Source organism: Episyrphus balteatus, chromosome 1 (genome assembly GCF_945859705.1).
Source record: "Episyrphus balteatus chromosome 1, idEpiBalt1.1, whole genome shotgun sequence".
NCBI lineage: Eukaryota > Metazoa > Arthropoda > Insecta > Diptera > Syrphidae > Episyrphus > Episyrphus balteatus.
The window spans coordinates 126,806,247-126,828,168 of NC_079134.1; the positions used below are offsets into that span (position 1 = coordinate 126,806,247).

Genomic DNA, 21,922 nt, shown 5'->3' on the forward strand with positions numbered 1-21,922 from the left:
CTCCGTGCCGCCTATTTAAAATCTCGGCAATTGCTGGACTTGAGAGAGGGGAGGGGGGGGGGCTGAAGGCTCTCCGTTTTGTGAATACCACGAAAAAGAACTAACAGCATCATTGGTAGAGTTACGGAGCGTAATTGACAACTTTTAATATTAAGCTTAGTATAGTGGAAATAGTTTTCACTCAGACAAAATACATATTAAACAACATTTTTGTGGGAAGGAATTGTTGACATATCAAAGTAAGATCAACAGTCACTATCGAGCGTCTCGCAATTCCCGTAACCGCAATTTTGTGGGTTGCAGGATTAGAAGCCATAAATCAGACTAAAAACACATTAATAAGAGTATTCAGTCTTCTTATCTGAAATAAATATTGTTTTAAATTACATTCAAATTGAGTTAGGTTAAAAGTCCTTATTTAAATTTAATCTTCTTGTTTAGAATTTTTTAACGCTATCCAAAATTTGTGAAGTCATAGCATTAAAAACGAAATTAAATTTGTTATACATATTATAACGGGTTTCACGTTGTTTAAAAAATTAAAAATCTAATTAAAAAGATTTGTACGTATTAGTTTTCTAATTTCGATCTTCTATTCAAACCGGTTTTCCTCCGGATAAATGATCCTAACATAATATGATGTTTTAGTATCTCAATTAAATTCCCTTTCATTTGACACATTTTTGTTCTTTAAATGTAGAAATATGTATTTCAATTTTTTGTTTTATAAATATTATTCAGCGAATATGCAAATAAGATTTTTATCACAGACGTGACTTTTGTTTTCAAACTTAAAACAAGATCAACTTAATTATTATTTCAATCGATAATTCGCTACATAATCAAATGGCTGATTCATTCACTTTCTGCAAAAAAAAAAACTCAAGATACTGTTCCGCTAAGTTTTAGGATGAGAAAAAAAGTGTTTTTTCGTTTTGTTTTGTGTGTTTGGAATTTCGGCGGCTTATGTTAATGATGATGGCAATGGCAAGTTTTGTATATGATATGAATTTTATTATATTTATGCGAATTTAAAAACAAATATCAATAACCTTGAATTTTTAATTATTCAGACGTATATTGTGTTTCCTTCCGTTTACGCGATTATGATCAGTTCTGTTTTTATTATGTTTGTATATTTTAACTGCAAAATTACCATGATAAAATTTATATTCTCAATAAAAAATTCGATAATTTTTTAACATAAAGTTTGTTAAGATGCAAGAGGTTGTTTAAAGATTAAATATGGATTTTTTTTTGTTGAGGCAGTCCTCATTGCTGTGATTCGGATGAATTACACTGGTTTGCAAAATTAAACTTTTTTTTTTGTGGAAACCAAAATATATTTCTCTTAAGGTTTTCAATGTGCTCAATTCGAATCCGAAGACAGAAAAAATTTATTTGAAATACTATCGTTAGAAAATGCAAAAAAAAAGTTTTTTGACTACTTTAGAAGTTAACAAGATTTTTCCCACAAGAACTAAAATATACTTTTCTGAAAGAATAACGTCCAAAGTAGTAAAAAAAAAACCGAATACCTTCAGAAAAGAATATTTTGGTTCTTGTGGGACAAATTTGTTAATTTCGAGAGTAGGTAGTCAAAAGACGTTTATTTTTTGCATTTTCTGTGTGGTGTGTGAAAGTCCGTGAGTTAAAATATCTTTAAAAATCGAGAAAATAAAAATGATCAATAGAATTTGAAATACCAGTATTTTCCGATTTGATAGAAATAATTCACATAAGTAATAGCCAATTTGAAAACGTGCAAATATCATTATTCATTTTCTTCATGGTGGGAAATAACCATAACTTCTCTTCTCATAAGAAAAATTGTCATTATGTACTTAAAGAACTTCATTGTCAACATTGTTGAAGCAATGGCGATCAGAAATGTAATTATTGCATAAAATATTGATTATTAGGAATATCCTAGACATCTCTACTTATAAAAACTACATTAGCTGCGTTCCTTTGAAAATATTTATCTACTTTTTAGTACTTAAAGCTGCTTTGAACTACTTTTTCAGTATAGCAAAGTAGTTCAAAGTAGTTTTAAGTACTAAAAAGTAGATAAATATTTCCAAAGGAACGCAGCTATTATTGTCATTTTCCCATTATAGTGGAGTAACTAAAGCTCAAAAATTGGCAATATTAGGAAACCCGGCCGAACAGCTTAGATTTTGATGATTTTTTTTTCAAACGTCGGTAATTAAAAATACTTTAAAGTCTATAGATTAAAAATTGCCAGTGTTGCCGTTTTAATTTTTTAAATTTAATTGAAGATTTTTGTGAACAAAAACAAATTTTTTTCAAAAATTTTTCTTAAATTTCATAAATTAATTGATGCCAAAAGATTGTCTAGGAAATTCAACGAAATAAAATACATGGGAGTGAGGGACAATCTTCCATAGTTCAAGCGATAGATGCAATTTTCTTATTAATTGACTTCAAACACAAAAAAAATATTTGAACACAACGGCAACACCTACAATATTCAAATATACATTTTTTAAAAGCTATAAGCTTAGTCATATATGTAAAATTAAAATTAAGTTAATTGAATCAACGGCTTTTGAAAGAATGGTAATTGAACTCAGATTTTTGAAAAAAAAAAAAAATTATTGAAAAAATTTTAACATGTCGTTTATTTTCAAAATTTTTTGGCCGCATTTATTATGATTTCAAATTATAAAAGGAAATGTCAATATGTATTACGGTTTATGAAAAAAATTAAAAAGTATTTCATTTTCGAAGAACTTTTTTTAATAAAAGTTTTGAAAAAAAATGTAACTTATTTTTTTTTAAAGCTCAACATCTAAACATAAAATTATTTTTTATTCATTTAATAACCCTTACTGTTGAAAGTTAAATAGCAAAAATTTAAAGTTCCTATTTACCACAGTCTTTGAGAAAATTAATTATTTCAATACAAAAGTGTGATATATTTTACCTTTTTTACTTCGAAATTCAACTGATAATATTTATGGCCATAAATTTTTTTTAAATAAATTCATATTTTATTAGAAAAAGTTTGGAAAAAAGTCATTTTAAATTTTTTCAATAACATTTTTTTTTTAATTCTGAGTTTGAGGACCATTTTTTCAAAAACTCTTAATTAAATTTAGTGGATTTAAATTTAAGAGATAAGAATGAGCTTCTGGCTTTTTAAAAATGTATTTTTAAATATTGTAGGTGTTGCCGTTGTTTTCAAAATATTTTTTTTGTGTTTGAGGTCAGAATGTTAGAAAATTGCATTTATCGCTTAAACGATGGAAGATTGTCCCTTACTCCCTTTTATATATTTTCCTTAAATTACCTAGAGAATCTTTTGCTATCATTTGTTTTATGAAATTTAAGCAAAAAAAATGGTTTTGTTAAAAAAAAAATTAATTTTAATTTTAAAAAACAATACGGCAACACCGGCAATTTTTAATCTATAGACTTTAAAGTATTTTTAATTACCTACGTTTGAAAAAAAAATAGTCAAAATCAGAGCTGTTCGGCCGGGTTCCCTAATAATTTACTTTAGTTACTCTACTATTATAGTCTCTATATTTTTTAAGCTCCGTGAAGCGAAAAATGAAACTTAAAAATTTCTGAACCAGACTAATATAATTCGTTAAATTTTCGTTTTCTTTTCAAACTTCAATTAAAAAAAAATCGTTTATCTATTCTATTGATATGACTGTATGAATACTTTCAATTACACTGTAATAATATCATCATTATTCATTAATCTCTTTCTTCCATTCCATTGGCTGTAAGTTAGTTTAAGTTATTTTGGATACAAAATTTAGTCTTAAATCAATCAAATGTGGTAGTTTTCATTTCTTCTCCGATAAAACATAAATTGGCGACGAGGATAACGGGAAGTTTAAGACATTATTCATAACGGTTTGTTAAAAAATCGTATTTGTTTTTTTTTTTATTTTATACTCCGAAAAATCGATTGCTAGACAATTCTAGAACATATGAACTTAATACCCGGATCTTCCAAAATATAAAATTAGAAATTATATTCGACTTCGGTTTGGACACACAGCCTTCACACTCGAACACCTCCTCCCCAAACAAAACCAGCCTGTATGCACCACCTGCAACGAACTTTAAATTTAAAACATTTATTACAAAAATGCATTATATCTAAAAAGTTTAAAAAAAAAAAAACAATATTGTATAAATTAACTAATTACAATTAAATGAACTACTGAAATTATTAACAATCTCGTATCAAACCTTAACTTTAAGATTTTAATTTATTTAAAAACACTCAGAGCCAATAGTCCTTGCAGCTAGGTTCTTTACACTATCCATTAGCTAGTTACTTTAAAGTGCTTGTTAATAAATAAAAAAAAAAATAAGTAAAGCCCTCATTTTGCAAAAAAAATATATTAGCACATTATGATCCTAGTAAGGAAATAGTATTACTTTGTGATGCTACCCGTACAGAGCGGTGAAATTGTATCCCATATGGAGGTTTCACAGCTGAAACGGTACAAGTCAAAAAAAGAAAAAAAAATCCAAAGCTAGTGCCAAAATCTACGCAAGGTCTATCATTAGTTTGATCCAAAAGTGTTTCGATTCATCATAAGATTCAATGGAAACGTATTTATTTTAACTCGTTATATCTCCGAATTCACTTTTTTGTGAATTGGTTCACTTCAGCTCTTAGCCCTCCATATAATTAATGGCATTGAAAGACCCGTTTTTTTTTGCATCAAGCATCTTAACAAAAACAGTGTTTTTTTCATTAGAAAATACTGATGAAATATCAAGTATCATTCCAGTCTTTAAATTCTATTATGACTAACGTATCTTTTTCTAAATGAATTTTAAAACATAAATATATGAATTTGTTATTTAAAAGTTTCGTAATTTTCAAATTGAAAAGAAAATATCACTCATACGCCACAGTGCACAAGCTTTTTAAATAATTTATTTTAAAACCATTTCTTTAATTTCACTTACAGCAAAAAACAACTGGAACAACTTCTCAAAATGTACGAAGAGCATGAGTCTGATATGGTTAGCGCATTGGAAGCCGATCTACGCCGTCACAAACAAGAAAGCATTATTGTCGAAACAGAACTGATGAAAAACGATGTCAATCACATATTGTTTAATCTTAAAGATTGGATGAAACCAGAAAAGGTTTGTTAAAAAAAAATCAATTCAATTTCAATTTATTAAAATCTAATTTTTGTTTTGTTTGATTTCAGCCTTCAAAATCATTCGTTAATTTACTAGATGATGTTAGCATTTATAATGATCCCTTTGGTGTTGTCCTAGTAATTGGTGCATGGAATTATCCATTACAATTATTATTGGTACCTGTAGCATCTGCGATAGCAGCTGGTAATTGTGTTGTAATCAAACCCAGCGAGATCTCAGCTAATTGTGCTAAATTCCTCGCCGAAACGATACCTAAGTATCTGGATAATGTGAGTTTACAATAAAATTTAAATATCTGTAATTAATTTTTTAAAATTATTTTTAATTATAGGATTGCTATCCAATTGTTACAGCCGGTCCCGCTGAAACTGCAGAACTTTTAAAACAACGTTTTGACTTTATTTTCTACACGGGCTCAACGAGAGTGGGAAAAATTGTACATGCAGCTGCCAATAAATACCTTACTCCTGTCACATTAGAATTAGGTGGAAAGAGGTATTGATTAAATATTTGACATTTTTTCAAATTCGACTCCTAAAACATAAATTATTTGCAGTCCTTGTTACATCGACCAAAGTGCAGATTTACGAATCACAACAAAACGTATCCTCTGGGGAAAACTTATCAATGTTGGACAGACCTGCATTGCCCCAGATTATATTCTATGCTCAAAAGAAGTTCAAGAAAAATTTATTGCTGAAGCCAAAGAAGTATTAAAAGAGTGGTATGGAGAGAATCCAAAAGAGAGTCCCGATCTGTGTAGAATAATAAATGCCAACAATTTCCAGTAAGTTTTACTCAAATGAGACCAATCTTTTCAATTAATTCTTGTCTAAATGTTCTTAATAGACGCCTACTTGGATTGATGAAATCTGGAAAAGTGGCCGTGGGTGGAAAGTATGATGTCACAGAACGATTTATCGAACCAACAATTTTGACTGACGTAACCCCCGATGATGCAATCATGCAGGAGGAAATCTTTGGTCCCATCTTGCCCATTTACAATGTAGAAAATGCATACGATGCAATCAATTTTATAAATTCCAGGTAACATTATCATCTTCACACACTTTGTGTGTGCGTATTTGTGTTTTTGAAATCATTCATTTGTGCCGTCGTGCCGCATCTTTTCATTGAACACAGCACAAATATTTTCTGATTTGAAATTTTAATTTTTCGTTTTTTTTATTTTCAAAATTTTAATTTTAATGGAAAAAAATATTTTATTTAAACAAAAAAAACAAAATCAAAACAAAACAAAAAAAAAATAAACCAACCAACCTCACTTTACGAATACTAGAGAGGTACCTCTGGTTTCGTATATTTTCTCCACGGATAGCCAAGTACAAGATCTATTTGTTCATGGAACACAATCGGGAGGAATATGTTTGAATGAAACAATCATGCATTATACTGGTAAGAATTTCGTTGCGGAATTATGTAAAATTGGCTAATAAAAACAATGTGGAACAATATAGGTTGAATTCCTTTACTTATTTACAATTTCAATCACAACTCTACATTACATAATTTCTTCTTTTCCATAACACAGTCGTACATTTAAATTTACCTTAACATTCTTATATCGAATAAATTTAAATGATATTATACTCCTTTGGTGATTTGGGCTACAATACGAATTATGACACATTTATAAACGATCCTTTTGTAAATATTTTGTATATATTTGAATAAATATTTAAGAGCTAGGTTTGGTTGTGGTATATCAATAGACATTGTAAATATTGTATAGTAAATTTTTATGAAACCTTTGTAATTTTTCAATGTAAAAATTGATGAAAATTGATTAGTTGTTTAAAGAATATTGCTAGAAACATTAGTTTTTTTTTAATATTTAGTCGATTCTATTAGTAATTTATATATTGACTGTTGGTGAAATTAAATTTAGAAATGAATAAGGAAAATGCGACTCTGAAACTTAAAAAAAAATATTCTTTAAATTGGTTACCTATCAAAAAATATCCTTCCAATTAAGGCAATTTAATGGAAAGGTAATCAAAGAAAATCTTTCTAACTCGTTCTACTTGGCTAAATGTTCCGTTCAGAAAATTGCTTTTACTAAAAATCAAGACCAAGAGAAGGAGTGGTAAAAAACAACAAGGCCATTTTCGGAAAATTCAAATTTTTCTACAAAGTCACCATTTCTCTCAATACATTTGTTGTATCTACAAACTAATTTCTTAATTCCGACGTCCAAATGTTTTGCGTCCAAATTTTTAAATTACCCTGTGACTGCTTCGGAGATGTCATCTGTCATATCGAATCGTATGCCGCCAAACGCTGTTAAACGCCGGGAAAAGATGAAAATCAGTCAGGAGAGTACGGCGGATGTTCAAAAACGCCCCACTTAAATGAGGCCAATTTTTCTTGGGTTAAACGGCAAAATAAACAATGTACCCCAAGAGCGCTTACTTTACGCAGCTGTAATTCGTTGCGAAATATTTTTTGTATGGGGGTTCGGCTGCAGTCGGTCTTACATCGTACTTTTTCGATCAACTTTTTCTGAAATATGGCCCTAAACTTAAAACACAATACCAATGATGACAAAAATTGATATAGATACTTTTTTGAAATATTGATTTGTTGAAAATAGCTTTAAAATTGTTATCTTATTGAAATATTAGATATAATACTGAAATAAGGCAAATAAAATCATTGAAACTCTTATAAATAAAAAATTGAAGAAAAGTAAAATAAAAGAGTTTTTTACAAAAAAAAAAACATACATATGTTTTAAAATATAAAAATAATAATATAATAAAATAATTTTGTTGGTATATCTTCCACGAACTGTAATTTCGCCAAAAAAAAGCAGTGATTTCAACAATTAACGTCAATATAAAACGAATAAATACCAAATATATGATGGGGCTTATCGTTGATTACTGACTTAAAACATAAAAATTCGGAGGTCAAACTCTTTCTTAACTGAGTCAATTTATAAAAACTAAAAACGCCATCGTGTTCAGGATAATCAACTTATCTTTAGCAGATATGAGCGCCGTCTGTCGGTATATTGAGTATATTAGTACATCGAAATTACTTTGTTTATTATTGAATTGACACTTTTGTACTGATATTTCCGATTTTTTTAAAGAAAGACTGTTAATCTTAATGATTGTTTTATAAAAACCAAAAACAATGCAGCTGCTACGCTACAAAAATTTCAGTTACTTATATTTTTGAAAAACAAATTAATACACAATAAATACAATTTTCATACAAATTTCATAAATCATTTTTATTTTTTATTTTTGTTCATCTAATTTAAATCATAAAATACTTAAAATTATGAATAAAACATTTTTAATGTTAATTGTAAAAAAAAATAGGGAGAAGCCATTGGTTATTTATGTCTTTGATAATTCGAAGTCAAACATTAAGAATTTCCTTAAAAATACAACGAGTGGTGGATTTAGCATTAATGAAACGTTGATGCACTGTGCAGGTATATATATATATTTTTATATATTCTTACTTAATAAAAATAATCATTTTATTTATTGTGTTGTGTAAATTTTGCATATTGTGAACGTTTTCAGCACTTTTTTTGTATTAAAATTTCCTTTGGGTATTATTTTTTTAATTTTATTCGAAAAAAATCGGACAAATATTTAGGCCAGAAAAAAATTGTTTGGTTTGTTTAATTAGGTAAATTAATGTCTAAAATTTTAACTGAATAAAATTGGCATTTTAAAAAATGAATTTTCGTATCCTTGAAAACAAAAGCAAGTGCTTTAAAAATGCAATTGTTTATTATATTTTAAATTGAATTTTGTACATGAAAAATTAACAAAAAACTATAATTTATATTGGTGTTGTTTAAATACAAAATAGCAATAAAAGTTAGTTTCTTTTTTAAACCATAAGTTTTCTTATTTTGGTTTCCTAACTTTTTGTTGCCCAAACTCATTTTGGTTTCTAATTTGTCGACAAAAAAAAATAAAACCTGAAAAAAATTGAGAATGTTTTTATATTTCTTATTAATCGCCAAAAGTAACAAAAAAAATACTCCGTACATTGATGAACTTTGAAAAACATTTTCTTTCAGTCTTAGCATCGTTTAATTATGTACCTCTAACACTCTTTAAAAAATTGAGAGAATTCTCACAGCTAGTGCAGTTTATGGCTAAGAACAAACTTTTATAAAGATATAAAATTTTATATTACTTGATGAATTCATGGAAAATTAGCTAATTTTTTTTTTCTATTTGAATATTGGAACAAAAAATTAATTTTTTTTTTTTAATAAGTTATTTCTTGCTGTAACCACCGGGCAACAAAAAATTAAAAAAGAAACTAACAATGTGATTCAAAATGTATGAGCATAAATATAACTCAAGAAATAATATTCAGGTGGTGGATGCAATTTTCCTTTTAAAAATATACATTAAAAAAAAAAAAAATACTTGCATGTATAACACTAACCTCCACATTAAAATTTTTAAAAAACTCAACATCTTAAAAATATTGATACTTATACCAATTAGTCTAGTAGAGAACATGAACAAAATTGTTTTTTTTTTTTTTTCAAAATTCAAAACGACTCACTCCTAGTAAAATAATTACTTCGAATTACGTTATTATGCTCGGGTGTGTGTCTTTGAAATTTTGAATCTTGCTTATTGCACTTTAAAGTACTTTAGTATACATTGATCTCCACTTTTCAATAGCCGCGTTCCTCTGCAGGTATATTAGACTACTCATAAGTAGATGATTAATAGATCTAGTACTAAAATTAACACATTATCTTCTTCTCGTGCAGATAGGAATGTGTAGTTGTAGTACTAGAATTCTACTCATAAGTAGTGTACCAACTCCAAACGACGCGGGTACGTTTAATATTTTTGTCTCAAATAACTAAAATGCATCCAAATCATGTTCTAAAGAACCATGTTGTTCTTCACAAAACAATTTGTTTGTGATAAATATTTTATAATGAGAAGATATTTTGGCATATTTTTAAATTTCTTCAACAAACAAGAATCGAACTCGACGTGAGGCTGCGATTATTTGTTTTTTTTTTTTTCTTTTTTTTTTTCATTTCACATATGTGTACATATCAGAGAACGATAATTGACTCTCAGGAGCCCTAAACAATACAACATTTTACTATGTAGCTTAGAATAGACAACTTATTTTATGTATTGTAGCCATATGCCATTAAATTACTCAATACTGTTGTTATCTCTTACTTACACTTGGCTAATTGGTGTATGTTAGTTTGATTATATTTTACACAATAATTGATAAAAAATGAATGCTTTTTAAATCAATTTTTTTATTCACTAAGATTTTTAATTTTGTTAATACTTTTTCAATGCAATTCTTAAAAATCTTTAATGCTACCTTCTAGTTGATACACTTCCATTTGGAGGTGTTGGATATAGTGGAATGGGATGTTATCATGGAAAATATGGATTCGATACATTCACACACAAAAAATCGTGCCTAGGAAAAAATTTCAATCCACTTGGAGAATTTTTGGCATCGTAAGAAAAAAAAAATAAAATTTTTTTCAAAACAATAATTTTACTCTAATTCTAAATTTATTTTAAATTTCAGTGGACGTTATCCTCCCTACTCTGATCGCAAGGCCACAATTCTTTCTATGATCCTCAAAAAGCGAAGACCATTCCCCAACATCTATTTCTCACATCTTGTGGCGCTTGGGCTTGGAGTTGGTTTGACTCTGTTAGTGAATAGTTATCTACAGGTAAGATGCACATTTTCCTAATTTCATTATTTGTTAACACATAACGGTCTTATAGCACAAATTTAAAATATATTTAAAGGGAAAATTAATGTCTCGCTAAGAATCCATTTTTGGTGTATCTCTGCATCATCGGCATTTGTATGTAGTTGTTCAGCTACATTTTACAAATTTATAACACAAAAATGTAGCCATCATCATTTGACTCACTGTATAACCATTATAAGTGAAAAATACGGAGCCATATAAAAATTTGTATTAAAAATAATTAAATTTTTCAGTAATTTGTTGTAAAAGTATTTTTTGTAAAGTTTATAGTATTTCTTTTTTATTTTGTGTGTTTACCTAATTTTTTTTTTTTGAATTTTTTGTTAATAAACTATTGAGTATTTGGCGCGTTAATTTATTGTTAAACTAACAGCATTATCCTAAGGTGCCTCATTGTAAAAATGTATTTTATTTTTGTTGGGAAATAAATATGCATTTTAATATTTCATTAAAAAAAAAAACTTGTTTTTGTGTTCGATTTTGAATTTTAATTTTGTTTCTATATTTCAGGAGAGCGACAAAAACTAGAAAAAAATGTGATGTTATTGTGAGTTTTTTTTAGATGTGCGTCTTTCAGAAAGAAAGAAAAAAAAAAGAAAATGTTGTTGTTAAAGTAAAATATAAAATTGTTATGTTTTTGTATATTGGTGATTTTTTTTATAAATGGAGATTTTTTATAACTGTTAATTGTAAATAAAAAATAAAACTATTAAATATACTTTGAGATCTTTTATTTATTTATTATAGGTATGCATAATGATATCGTCCTTCAAGATAAATGTTTATTGGGATAATAAACTTCTATTCAAGTAAGTAGATTTTAGATACTTTGAAGCTATTACAGTGTCCCGAAAAATAAAGTAACTCACCAAACCTTGAATTGCGGATTTTTTCAGAGAATGTACCATTTGTGTTTTGAATCTTGATCTTAATGATAATCTCATCCTGCATGGTCATAGGGTCATATGCAAAAAGATGAGCTTAAGCTCTTTTTTTCTTTTTAGTACAATTTTTTTAGATCTATCTCATGAATATTAGATCAATCAAGAGGTCAAAGCTTTTGTGCTTACAATTAAAAAAAAAAGAAATAGATTAAAAAAAAATATTCTACAAAAATTTAGAAGAGTTAATTGTTCATAAAATGTTCCTAAAATTTTCCTGAAGATGATAGGGAAATAAACCCCGCAGTTTTGTTTGTCTCATCTCAAGATCGAGCCCCAAGCCTCTGAAGCATTTTCGCCAAACTTGGAATGTAAAGGTCTTAGAAGATTCACTAAACAGAAAATAAGACTTTTTTGTACTTTTTTCAATTTGTGTTTCTATGTAGTTCAGGCTTAAAATGTAAAACAAAGCTTAAAAAAAAGTTTTTGAAAAAAAAAATTTTTTTAAAATAATTTTTTAATGGAACTTAACAAAATCTTAAATTTCCAATAGATAATTAAGATAGAGATACTTTGAAGTACAAGAGCCAGTCGTGCATTTTATTTTATTTAAAAAACGAGAATCGCTTTTTAAGCCTAGTACGCTGATCGAGATAAATTTTATCTCCCATATAAATTATCGAAAAAATTTATCCCAGCTGAAATATGTATACCATACAAATTATCGATAACTTTAATGGGAATTTTATCTCACTTAAAATTTAGCTCGATCTTTTTTGTCTGTGTGGTACGCAGATCGCCCTAATTTTTAGCTCCCATACAAATTATCGAAATAATTATCGATAAATTGTATGGGAATTTTATCTCGGCTAAAATTTAGCTTCTACAATTTTGCTTCTATAAAGGTTTACAGAAGCTATAGAAGCACCTGTAAGGCTTTATAGAAGCAAAATTGTTTGTTGGGATGCTTAGCATATTTAATATTATGTAGGTTCAGTAGAATGTGTGCGCAGAAAATCATTCACACTTTAAGCTTGGTACGCAGCTCGCGCTAAATTTTAGCGCTCATACAAATTATCGAAAAATTTTAGCCGAGTTAAAATGAATCCTATACAAATTATCGATAACTTGTATGGGAATTTTATCTTCGCTAAAATTTAGCTCGATCCGCGTAGCAGGCTTTAATGAATTTCGAAAAGTAACGAGTAAAAAATAATTTAAAAAAAAGTAACGAATCAAGAAAACTTCGAATTAAAAGTATCGAATTAAAAACCAGCATAGTGTTGGTTATTAAAATAAATGATTGATAACTTGCATGGGAGATTTATCTTAGCTAAAATTTAGCTCGACCAGCCCTTAAGCCTGGTACGCTGCTCGCACTAAATTTTAGCCAAGATAAAATTCAAATACAAGTTATCGATAATTTGTATGGGACTCATTTTAGCTCGGCTAAAATTTTTCGATAATTTATATGGGAGCTTAAATTTAGCGCGAGCAGCGTACCAGGCTTTAAACCTTAAAGCATGGTACGCAGATCGAACTAAATTTTAGCCGAGATAAAATTCCCATACAAGCTATCGATAATTTGTATGGGATACGTTTTAGCTCGGATATTTTTTTTCGATAATTTGTATGGGAACTAAAATTTACCGTGAACTGTGTACTAGACTTAAGCCATTAAATATGCTTAAGCATATTTAATATTATGTAGGCTCGCTCAGTAGAATGTGTGCACAGAAAATCATTCACACTTGAATGAATTTCGAAAAGTAACGAGTAAAAATTAGTTAAATTAAAAGTAACGAATTAAGAAAACATCGAATTAAAACCAACATAGTGCAATCGTCACCTTACCTCAATTCATCTGTCACTTTTGCTCATTTGCTGACATAAGTTTTTTTTTTGTGTGTGTGTCTCCCAAAAGTGAAAACTATTCGTAGAAATTTGTTTTCGCAAAAAACAACAAAGAACACGGAAGAATTGTGAGAAAAATTATTTATACAAAATTATAAAAATGTCCAACAACGATGAATTAATTGCACAATTTACCGAAATAACCGGTGCAACTGCCGAATCTGCTAAATTCTATTTGGAAAGCAGTAATTGGGCATTACAGGTACATAATAGAGAGAAATCATAAAACAAATTTTTTTCTAGGTTATGTTTGGGTTTAATACAAAAAAAAAAAACTGCAATGTAATAAAAAATGCAACTAATTTTTTTATCATTTGTAAAATCTTTAAAAATAAGGATGCTTTGTCAAATTATTTGACTAATGCAGCCGATGGAGACGATGTTAATGATATTGAACCAAACGATGACGATGATTCCATTTTAATGCCGCCAACAAATTCCAATCGTACCGGGTCGTCGCAACAAACCGATGAACCTTCAACTGCTAAGCCGAATAAGAAATCTGGAAGTTCTCGAACTACCAGACCAAAGTATGCATTATTTTATAGTTGTCATGGGACAAATTAAAATCCTATTTTTTTTTTTTTTTAGAATTGCAACACTTCATAATATGTCGCAGAATTCGTCTAGCGACGAAGAGGGGCAAGCATTCTATGCCGGTGGCTCGGAGAGGTCTGGCCAACAAGTTCTTGGACCACCTAAGCGCAAAAATTTCAGTGAAAAGCTCACTGATATGTTCCGTCAGGCTCATGAACAAGCGCACGAACATCCGGCACCGTCGACTTCATCATCGGGTGCCAGCTGGGGAGTTGGATTGCGTCTGGGACAGACAGAAGATGACCATTCGGTGGTGAATGCCGGTGCAAAGAATGACAGTCGCAAGGCGCAGTCGGTTGTTTTGAAGCTTTGGAGCCAAGGATTCTCAATTAATGATGGTGAATTGAGGCTCTACGATGACCCTGAGAATAAGGAGTTTTTGGAAACTGTTATGCGGGGGTAAGTCAATAATTGAACTTCTAAATTATACAAATTCTAAACAGCTTGTAGTTAATTTTTGTACTTAGAGATGACATTTTATCAATATGCATTTTTAATTTCATCACTTTGGGAATGATGGCATGACCTGAGAAGGTGCGAAACAATTTCCACTTTGTCTTGGTTTATGCAAAATCATTTGAGAAAACGCCAAGTCTTGTGGTCTGTTTCCACATAAGACACTGCCCAGTTAAGACAGTGGTAAATTGTGAGAAAAATTAGCTTTCATGACCTGCACTGTTTCACTGGTGAAAGTTACAGTAAAGTCACCTATGACACTTTTATAGGCCGATCAATTCTGAATTATATGCTTTTTGACATGGGCGTAGCTAGAGATTTTGTCTAGGGTGGGCCAGGAGATGATATCGTGCACCTGAAGTCATAACCATGAATCTGCAATTTTTACTTGCTCTATACTGCAAGTATTGGTTCCGCGTCAAAAAAAAGTGAGGTTTTAATCAAAACCAACGTTACGAAGATGAAGAATTCCGAAAAAGTGGGTCTCACAATTCCGTCCGTGCGTCTGTGCGTCAATCTGTACACATTATCACAGCCCAAACGCGTGGATGGATTTGCTTCAAATTTGGTTTTTTTTTTTTTATATCTCACTTAGAAAGTGTACCTACCTGCCATACAAATTTTTTAAGTTATACCAATAACTCGAAAACGAATTTAACAATTTTGATAAAGCTTTGCATGCGTAATATTCAAAGCAATTGCAATAAAATTGCATTTTTAGTTTTTCTCAAAAAAGTCAAATAACAAAATTTCTTTTAACAAAATTTTGCCCTAAATGTCGGCTCTTCTCCAACATCAACAAAATTTCTTATTTGTATAGAGACAGCTCTTAAAACCTGCAGGTAAACTAACATAAAAGTGTTTTGAACTGCAATATCAAGTACGTGCGACCCAGTCGTGCATTTTATTTGTTTTTAATTTACTTCCTTCTCTGCTATTTTTAATTACTTTGAATGTGCCAAAACTTTATTTATAATAATATATTTGATCGGTAAATGTGTTGTTGGAAATAATAGTGGCGTAACTCAATTTTATGAAAAATGTGTTTTTATGCTCATTGGTTTCGTATTTTGTGAGTATCTTTCAATATAAAAAGGAATCAACTCCAATTACGCAATATACATACATATCTTTGATAGTTACTGTTTTTTGTTTTTATATTGTGTGGTATTATATTGTATTCCTTTTTTTAAAAGCTTGTTAGCTATCTCGAAATGCATTTGGATAGAGTTACATCACTTTTATTTTGAGCGACACAAATGTTGAATTCAGTTACAATTTATGACAGCGATTGGCTTTAAAAACTGTATTCCTTTCCTTATTGTATTCCTTTTTTTAAAAACTTGTTAGCTATCTCGAAATGTATTTGGATAGAGTTACATCACTTTTATTTTGAGCGACACAAATGTAGAATTCAGTTAAAATTTATGACAGCGATTGGCTTTAAAAACTGACCTTACTAAGTTTTCAATTTTATTTTATTTGCTTTATTTTTTTTACTTGAGGTCCTCTTGAAACTTAAGCCAGAAGCATACATCTAAATTAAAATAAAACAATTGCAAAAAAGTTGTTATTCGCTGGTAATTATGTGACTCTAAGGCCGTGTTTGTATGTTCGGTTAAATATTCATCCCAGGATAAATTTTTGACATTTGAATGTCTGGTGAATAAAAAAAATATCTTTGGCTTAATTAAGCTGTGTGAATTTGGATACATTTTTTAAAGTAGATATCTAAATATTTTTGTCTGCAAAACAAAAGAGTTAATGATGTTAAAAAAATGTATAAATATTAACAACTTAAAAACTTCCAACACGCGTTGTCCTGTGAATTTGATTTTTGTGTTGCCATTCACTAACAATTTTTTTTTTTTTTTTCAATAAAATGAAATATGTATGTACATATATTGAAAAAATATAAATTTTCCCTGATACACACTTATAATGTTGTACTACTTTCTCAATTTTCTTTTTTCATTTTCTGTTCTTGATTTACATAGTTATTGAAGAAATACACAAAAAATTTATCCTCTGAAGATAAAAGTTTAACCGGCTGCTTATTATAGAATCCGAACTTTGAGTCTGCTCAATAAACGGGGTATTTACATACCTATCGCTGGCTGAGAACATTATACATAAACTAAACATACCTACATACAACCCTTTAATTCTCAGCAATCGATATTATGGAAAAACAACTTCAATGGGACATAATTCCAGACTACAAGTTCCGTAGTACCTACTGTCGATTTTTCTAAGGTGGGCTATGGATTTTCTAGGGTGGGCCTGGCCCACCCAGAACCCCCCCTTCCTACGCGCATGCTTTTTGATTCATTGAAATAACATAACAATCAGCTGGGCCGTATGAATCTAAAAAAATAACAAAAACTTACGTGTATTTTGTATGGGCAATCTTAAAACTCAAATGGCGAGTGGTAGATCTTAATTTTAAGGGCTCAAATTTTTAGGGAATTTTGTTTGGGTACTTCCAACCGAATTTTGAAATGGGAGCGGCAAAAATCGATGGTCGCCTTAAAAAAAAAGCACCCTAGTGTTTATGCAGTACATCCAAAGCACAAATATACCTAGTTTAGGGGTGTCGTATATTCCTCAATTGGAGTAGATATTTGCCCAATGAGTTTGCTCATCCTCAGTATTTTTACTTGCTCAATAGGGCAAGTATTGGTTTCGTGTTGAAAAAAAAATTACGATGATGGAGAATTCCAAAAAAGTGGGTCTCGCAATTCCGTCCGTGCGTCTGTGCGTCATATTTCCATTATCCGTATTTTTTGAGAAAAACTAAAAATGCAGTTACGTTAGATTTACGTATAACATTACTTGTGTAAAATTTAATCGAAATCGTTAAAGTCATTTACGAGAAAATTGCAATAACTCCATTAAGATGTACGGGAAGAGCCGACATCCGCGATTTAAAAAAGAGTTAATGTCATATTTTCACTATCCGCATTTTTTGAGAAAAACTAAAAACGCAGTTATGTTAGAACTGCAAACAGCATTACGTATGTTAAATTTAATCAAAATCGTTAGAGCCGTTTTCGAGAAAGTTGCAATAACTCCAAAACTTTGTATGGGAGGTATACGTTTAAAGCGAGATATTAAAAAACAAAAAAAACCAACCTTGGAAATTACAAAAAAATCATCTGTACCAAATTTCAAGAAAATCCCTCAACCCGTTTAGGCTGCAGCTTCATGTACAGCTTTTTGTGACGACGCACTGTTGTCCAAAATGACTTATCTCGTTGCAAAAATCATAACTTTTGAACGGATTGAGGTAGCGGTACAGTTTTTTTTTTAATTTGAAGGAAATTTCCAGGGCTGTTACACCAATGAATTTCAAGGAAATTGTTTTACAGGGTGTTTAGGAATCATCGGCCGAAAACCGATTTTCTTAAAAAAAAAAATATTTAAATTAAAATTGGTATGCCATTTTGTAGAAATCACTAATTCACATCTAAAAAAAGTTCAGATTACACTTTTCCATGATATTACGATTATAGAGAATGCCAAAAAAGTTGGTCCCGGAAGTCCGTCTGTCTGTCTGTCTGTATAAGGATCTACAGCCTAAACGGATGGACCGATTGACTTAAAATTTGGTATGTAGCATTTTTTGGAGACCTTCCAGAGGGGTTTTTGGAATTAATTTTTTTGGGCCAAAAATAACGGTATTTGTCATACACCAATTTCAGTAAAGCTGTAATTGCTCAAAAACAGCTCCAACGATTTTGTTTAAAAAATTCAAATGTAAGTTTGAAAACAAGGTCTATCTTCTAATGAAAAAAATTTTTTTGGAAAATCATTATTAACGGTACCTGCCATAGAACGGTTTTTTTTAAATCCGATATTCTGCGAAACGGCTTATTCGATTTCAACGAAACTTTTTTTGAAGAAGCACTTATATAACTCAAATATAGGCCAAAAATAAAATTTCAAAAAAAATAATTTTTGGATTTTTAAAAAAATTTTTAAATTTTTTTTTGAAAAATAAAATTTTCGAAAACGGGACATTGAATTTTTTTGAAATTTTGTTTTTAGATGTGGATTAGTGATTTCTACAAAATGGCATACCAATTTTAATTTAAACATTTTTTTTAAAGAAAATCTGTTCCTTCTGCCTTCATTTTTTTTCAAAGTACAAAATCTCGGCAGTGCGCAAGCATGCGCAGCTAAATATTTTTATTTTGGATCAACAATTGATTGGTACACATACCCTATTCGGCGTAATGCATGGAACCGAATGGATTTTTTACGGTACCTGCCATAAAACCGTTTTTTTTCAAATCCGATATTCTCCGAAACGGCTTATTCGATTTCAACGAAACTTTTTGTGAAGAAGCACTTATATAACTCAAATATAAGCCAAAAATAAAATTTAAAAAAAAATAAATTTTGGATTTTTAAAAAAATTTTTAAATTTTTTTTTGAAAAATAAAATTTTCGAAAACGGGACATTGTATTTTTTTGAAATTTTGTTTTTAAATGTGGATTAGTGATTTCTACAAAATGGCATACCAATTTTAATTTAAACTTTTTTTTAAAAGAAAATCTGTTTTTGGCCGATGATTCCGAAACACCCTGTGAAATAATATTATTGAAATTCATTGGTATAACAGCCCTAGAAATGTCCTTCAAATGAAAAAAAAAATTGTACCGCTAACTCAATCCGTTCAAAAGTTATGATTTTTGCAACGAGATAAGTCATTTTGGACAACCGTGCGACGCACCGACACACAGACCGACGGACGTCATGACGAAAACCACTTTTTCGGACTTCTCCATCATCGTAATGTTAGTTTTGATTAAAACCTCGAATTTTTTTTTTACACGAAACCAATACTTGCCCTATTGAGCAAGTAATAACATCACTTTTTTAACGTTACATTTTGTATTACAGTTCGCAACTCTAAGACCACACATATGAACGTACTGTCAAATTCAGCGACCATTCGCAATTTAAAGACACAGGTCGCACCTTTATATGAACGGCACTTTAAATATCCATCTTATACCGCTCTCTCGGTGTTTCCAATTGGAGGAATCTGACGTTGTGGGTTCCTTGAATCCCAGCAGCGAGAAGCGTCCTCTTATTCTAGAAACCAATTTTTGGCCGTATACAATAGCTAAAATTCATCAACGTATGATCTATACCTTATCAGTGGAGTAGTTTTGGTTTCCTTTACAAGATTTCGTTAGCTACGGAGAACACCAACGTCTAATTTCTTCACAGAGTCATGGCGCTAAAGTTAGTATTCAAATCGGTTTCAAATAATTTCTACCCTCAAGTATTCAGCTCTAAAACTGTCAATTTAATACTGAGTACTAGTTAGGTGCTAGTTTGCTCCCCAATGGATATTTTTATCTGTTGATAACAATTTACAATGCTCTATTTTTATTACAATTATTGGTTATAACAATCTTTAGTAGGTTCTTAAATCTGTGCCGAGTAATTTCTTAACTGCCAAATTAATTCTTAGATAATGACCCCAAATCCGCATTTAAACATAAATTTGTCACTTTCCTCTTGCATGTTTTATCCCCTCGTACTTTTAAGAGGGCCTCACAAAGATTTTTAAAATACCATGAGAGAGTAGCAAACAGCATCAGTCTATTCATAAAACCCGGTTTGTATTTTATCATTAGTACTCGTGGTTACTAGGTAAAGGTCCCAAAGTTTTTTGAGAATGTAACTAGGGTTTTACAGGTTCTGGATTCAATAGATCCAAACAAACGTCAGGTAGTTAACCTTGCGATCCAGTGGCACAATGTGGAGGAGACAATACGCATTTTTCCCCATATATGCTACACTATATGCGATCCGGTTCAGATTGTACACGTGAGATGACTGATATTGCTAGAATCGATTGAAAATGAACAAAAGACAATGTTTAACTGCAAACTCGACGGCAAAATTATAATTTTCAGCCTAATAAAATAACGTTAATTTTTATCTTTGCAGTGAAATTCCATCTGAACTGATTGAAATGGGAAGCATGGTAAGTGTTGATGTTGAGGACCACCGACAGGAAGACTTTAAAAGAAAAGTTAAGAAAGTTCAGACATTCAAGGGATCAGGACAGACCCTGGGAAGGTATTTATCTTAATATCTTGCTTAAACGGAAAAAAATATGAATGACCTTTTTCATTAATACAGCCCTGCTCCAAATGTAGTAGAAACAAATGCTGTTGATGCTCCAGAGGACGGTTCTTCGAATGAAGATAATGAAAGTAAGGCTAAAGAGCAACTCAATGTAAAGACCGGCGAACCTGTTACTCAGTTGCAGATTCGTTTAGCTGACGGTTCGAGGATTACATCTCAATTCAATCTCACACATACCGTAGGTGATATTCGTCAGTTTATTGAAACGTAAGAAACTTTTAATCTTTTTGCTTGGCAAACTTAATAAAAAAATACATATAATTTCAGTGCACGTCCACAATATGCCCATCGAACTTTCATTTTGGTATCATCGTTTCCTACGCGAGAAATCGATGATGACACTGCAACTATTGAGAAGGCTGGTCTAAAGAATGCTGCTATTATGCAACGTTTTAAATAAAGATGGGCAGTTAGTGTGCTGGTCGCAATCATTCAACTTATTCTTATTTAATAATAACTTCACACATTTGAACATTATTTATTTAAATTTATGAATGTTAAATGTTTTTTTTTTCTCATTTCTTATGTTAAAATCAGCTAGCGCTTTTTTATATAAACACATTTACAAGTAAAATATGGTACATTTGATACAAATGAATGGCATTATGAATATGAAAATATGAGCAGAATAAAACATAACTAAACAAACAAAAAATAATAAATAAAATGTATTCAAAATAAATAAAGTTTATGTGAAGGTTAAAACAATTATTATTCTTTTGATAACTCGAAGTATAGGCCCCTAAACTCAAAGAGCCCTCGCACACTATAGACTTTCTATCGGCAGATAGTTTAGTCGGGTTGGGCTCCTAGTGTGCGCACAGGCAGGCGACTAAATAGTCGGCTGGGTATGAAATATTTTAGTTTGAAGGCAATTGTGTAGCAAAACAAACTTTTTTTTCGATCAAACAAACTTTTTGATCGGCCGATACTTAATCGTTGTAGTGT

The 21,922-nt window shown here is 30.1% G+C and overlaps 2 protein-coding genes across 8 annotated transcripts in view; both read left to right on the plus strand.

Annotated features, from left to right (window-relative positions):
* LOC129915756 (aldehyde dehydrogenase, dimeric NADP-preferring) overlaps positions 1–11,672 on the plus strand; it is a 51,135-nt gene extending 39,463 nt beyond the window's left edge. For 3 of the 7 annotated variants that reach the window (XM_055995421.1, XM_055995462.1, XM_055995471.1), the window contains 9 exons: positions 4,971–5,151; positions 5,220–5,441; positions 5,504–5,667; positions 5,729–5,959; positions 6,022–6,219; positions 8,526–8,641; positions 10,550–10,685; positions 10,759–10,909; positions 10,965–11,185. In XM_055995421.1, coding sequence (XP_055851396.1) covers positions 4,971–5,151; positions 5,220–5,441; positions 5,504–5,667; positions 5,729–5,959; positions 6,022–6,219; positions 8,526–8,641; positions 10,550–10,685; positions 10,759–10,909; positions 10,965–11,009 — 1,444 coding nt within the window. In that variant the 3' untranslated portion in view covers positions 11,010–11,185. Of the gene's footprint in view, positions 1–4,970; positions 5,152–5,219; positions 5,442–5,503; positions 5,668–5,728; positions 5,960–6,021; positions 6,220–6,472; positions 6,589–8,525; positions 8,642–10,549; positions 10,686–10,758; positions 10,910–10,964; positions 11,381–11,464 lie in introns of those variants that run through there. The other 4 variants (XM_055995430.1, XM_055995448.1, XM_055995439.1 and 1 more) reach the window with 4 other exon arrangements.
* A 2,055-nt stretch (positions 11,673–13,727) lies between these two features.
* On the plus strand, positions 13,728–21,568 carry LOC129905774 (NSFL1 cofactor p47). Its single transcript, XM_055981344.1, has 6 exons — positions 13,728–13,951; positions 14,086–14,279; positions 14,341–14,745; positions 20,774–20,905; positions 20,969–21,181; positions 21,242–21,568. Exons 1-6 carry the CDS (start codon positions 13,850–13,852, stop codon positions 21,372–21,374), a joined length of 1,179 nt encoding a protein of 392 aa, XP_055837319.1. The 5' UTR covers positions 13,728–13,849; the 3' UTR covers positions 21,375–21,568.
* Positions 21,569–21,922: the final 354 nt, after the last annotated feature.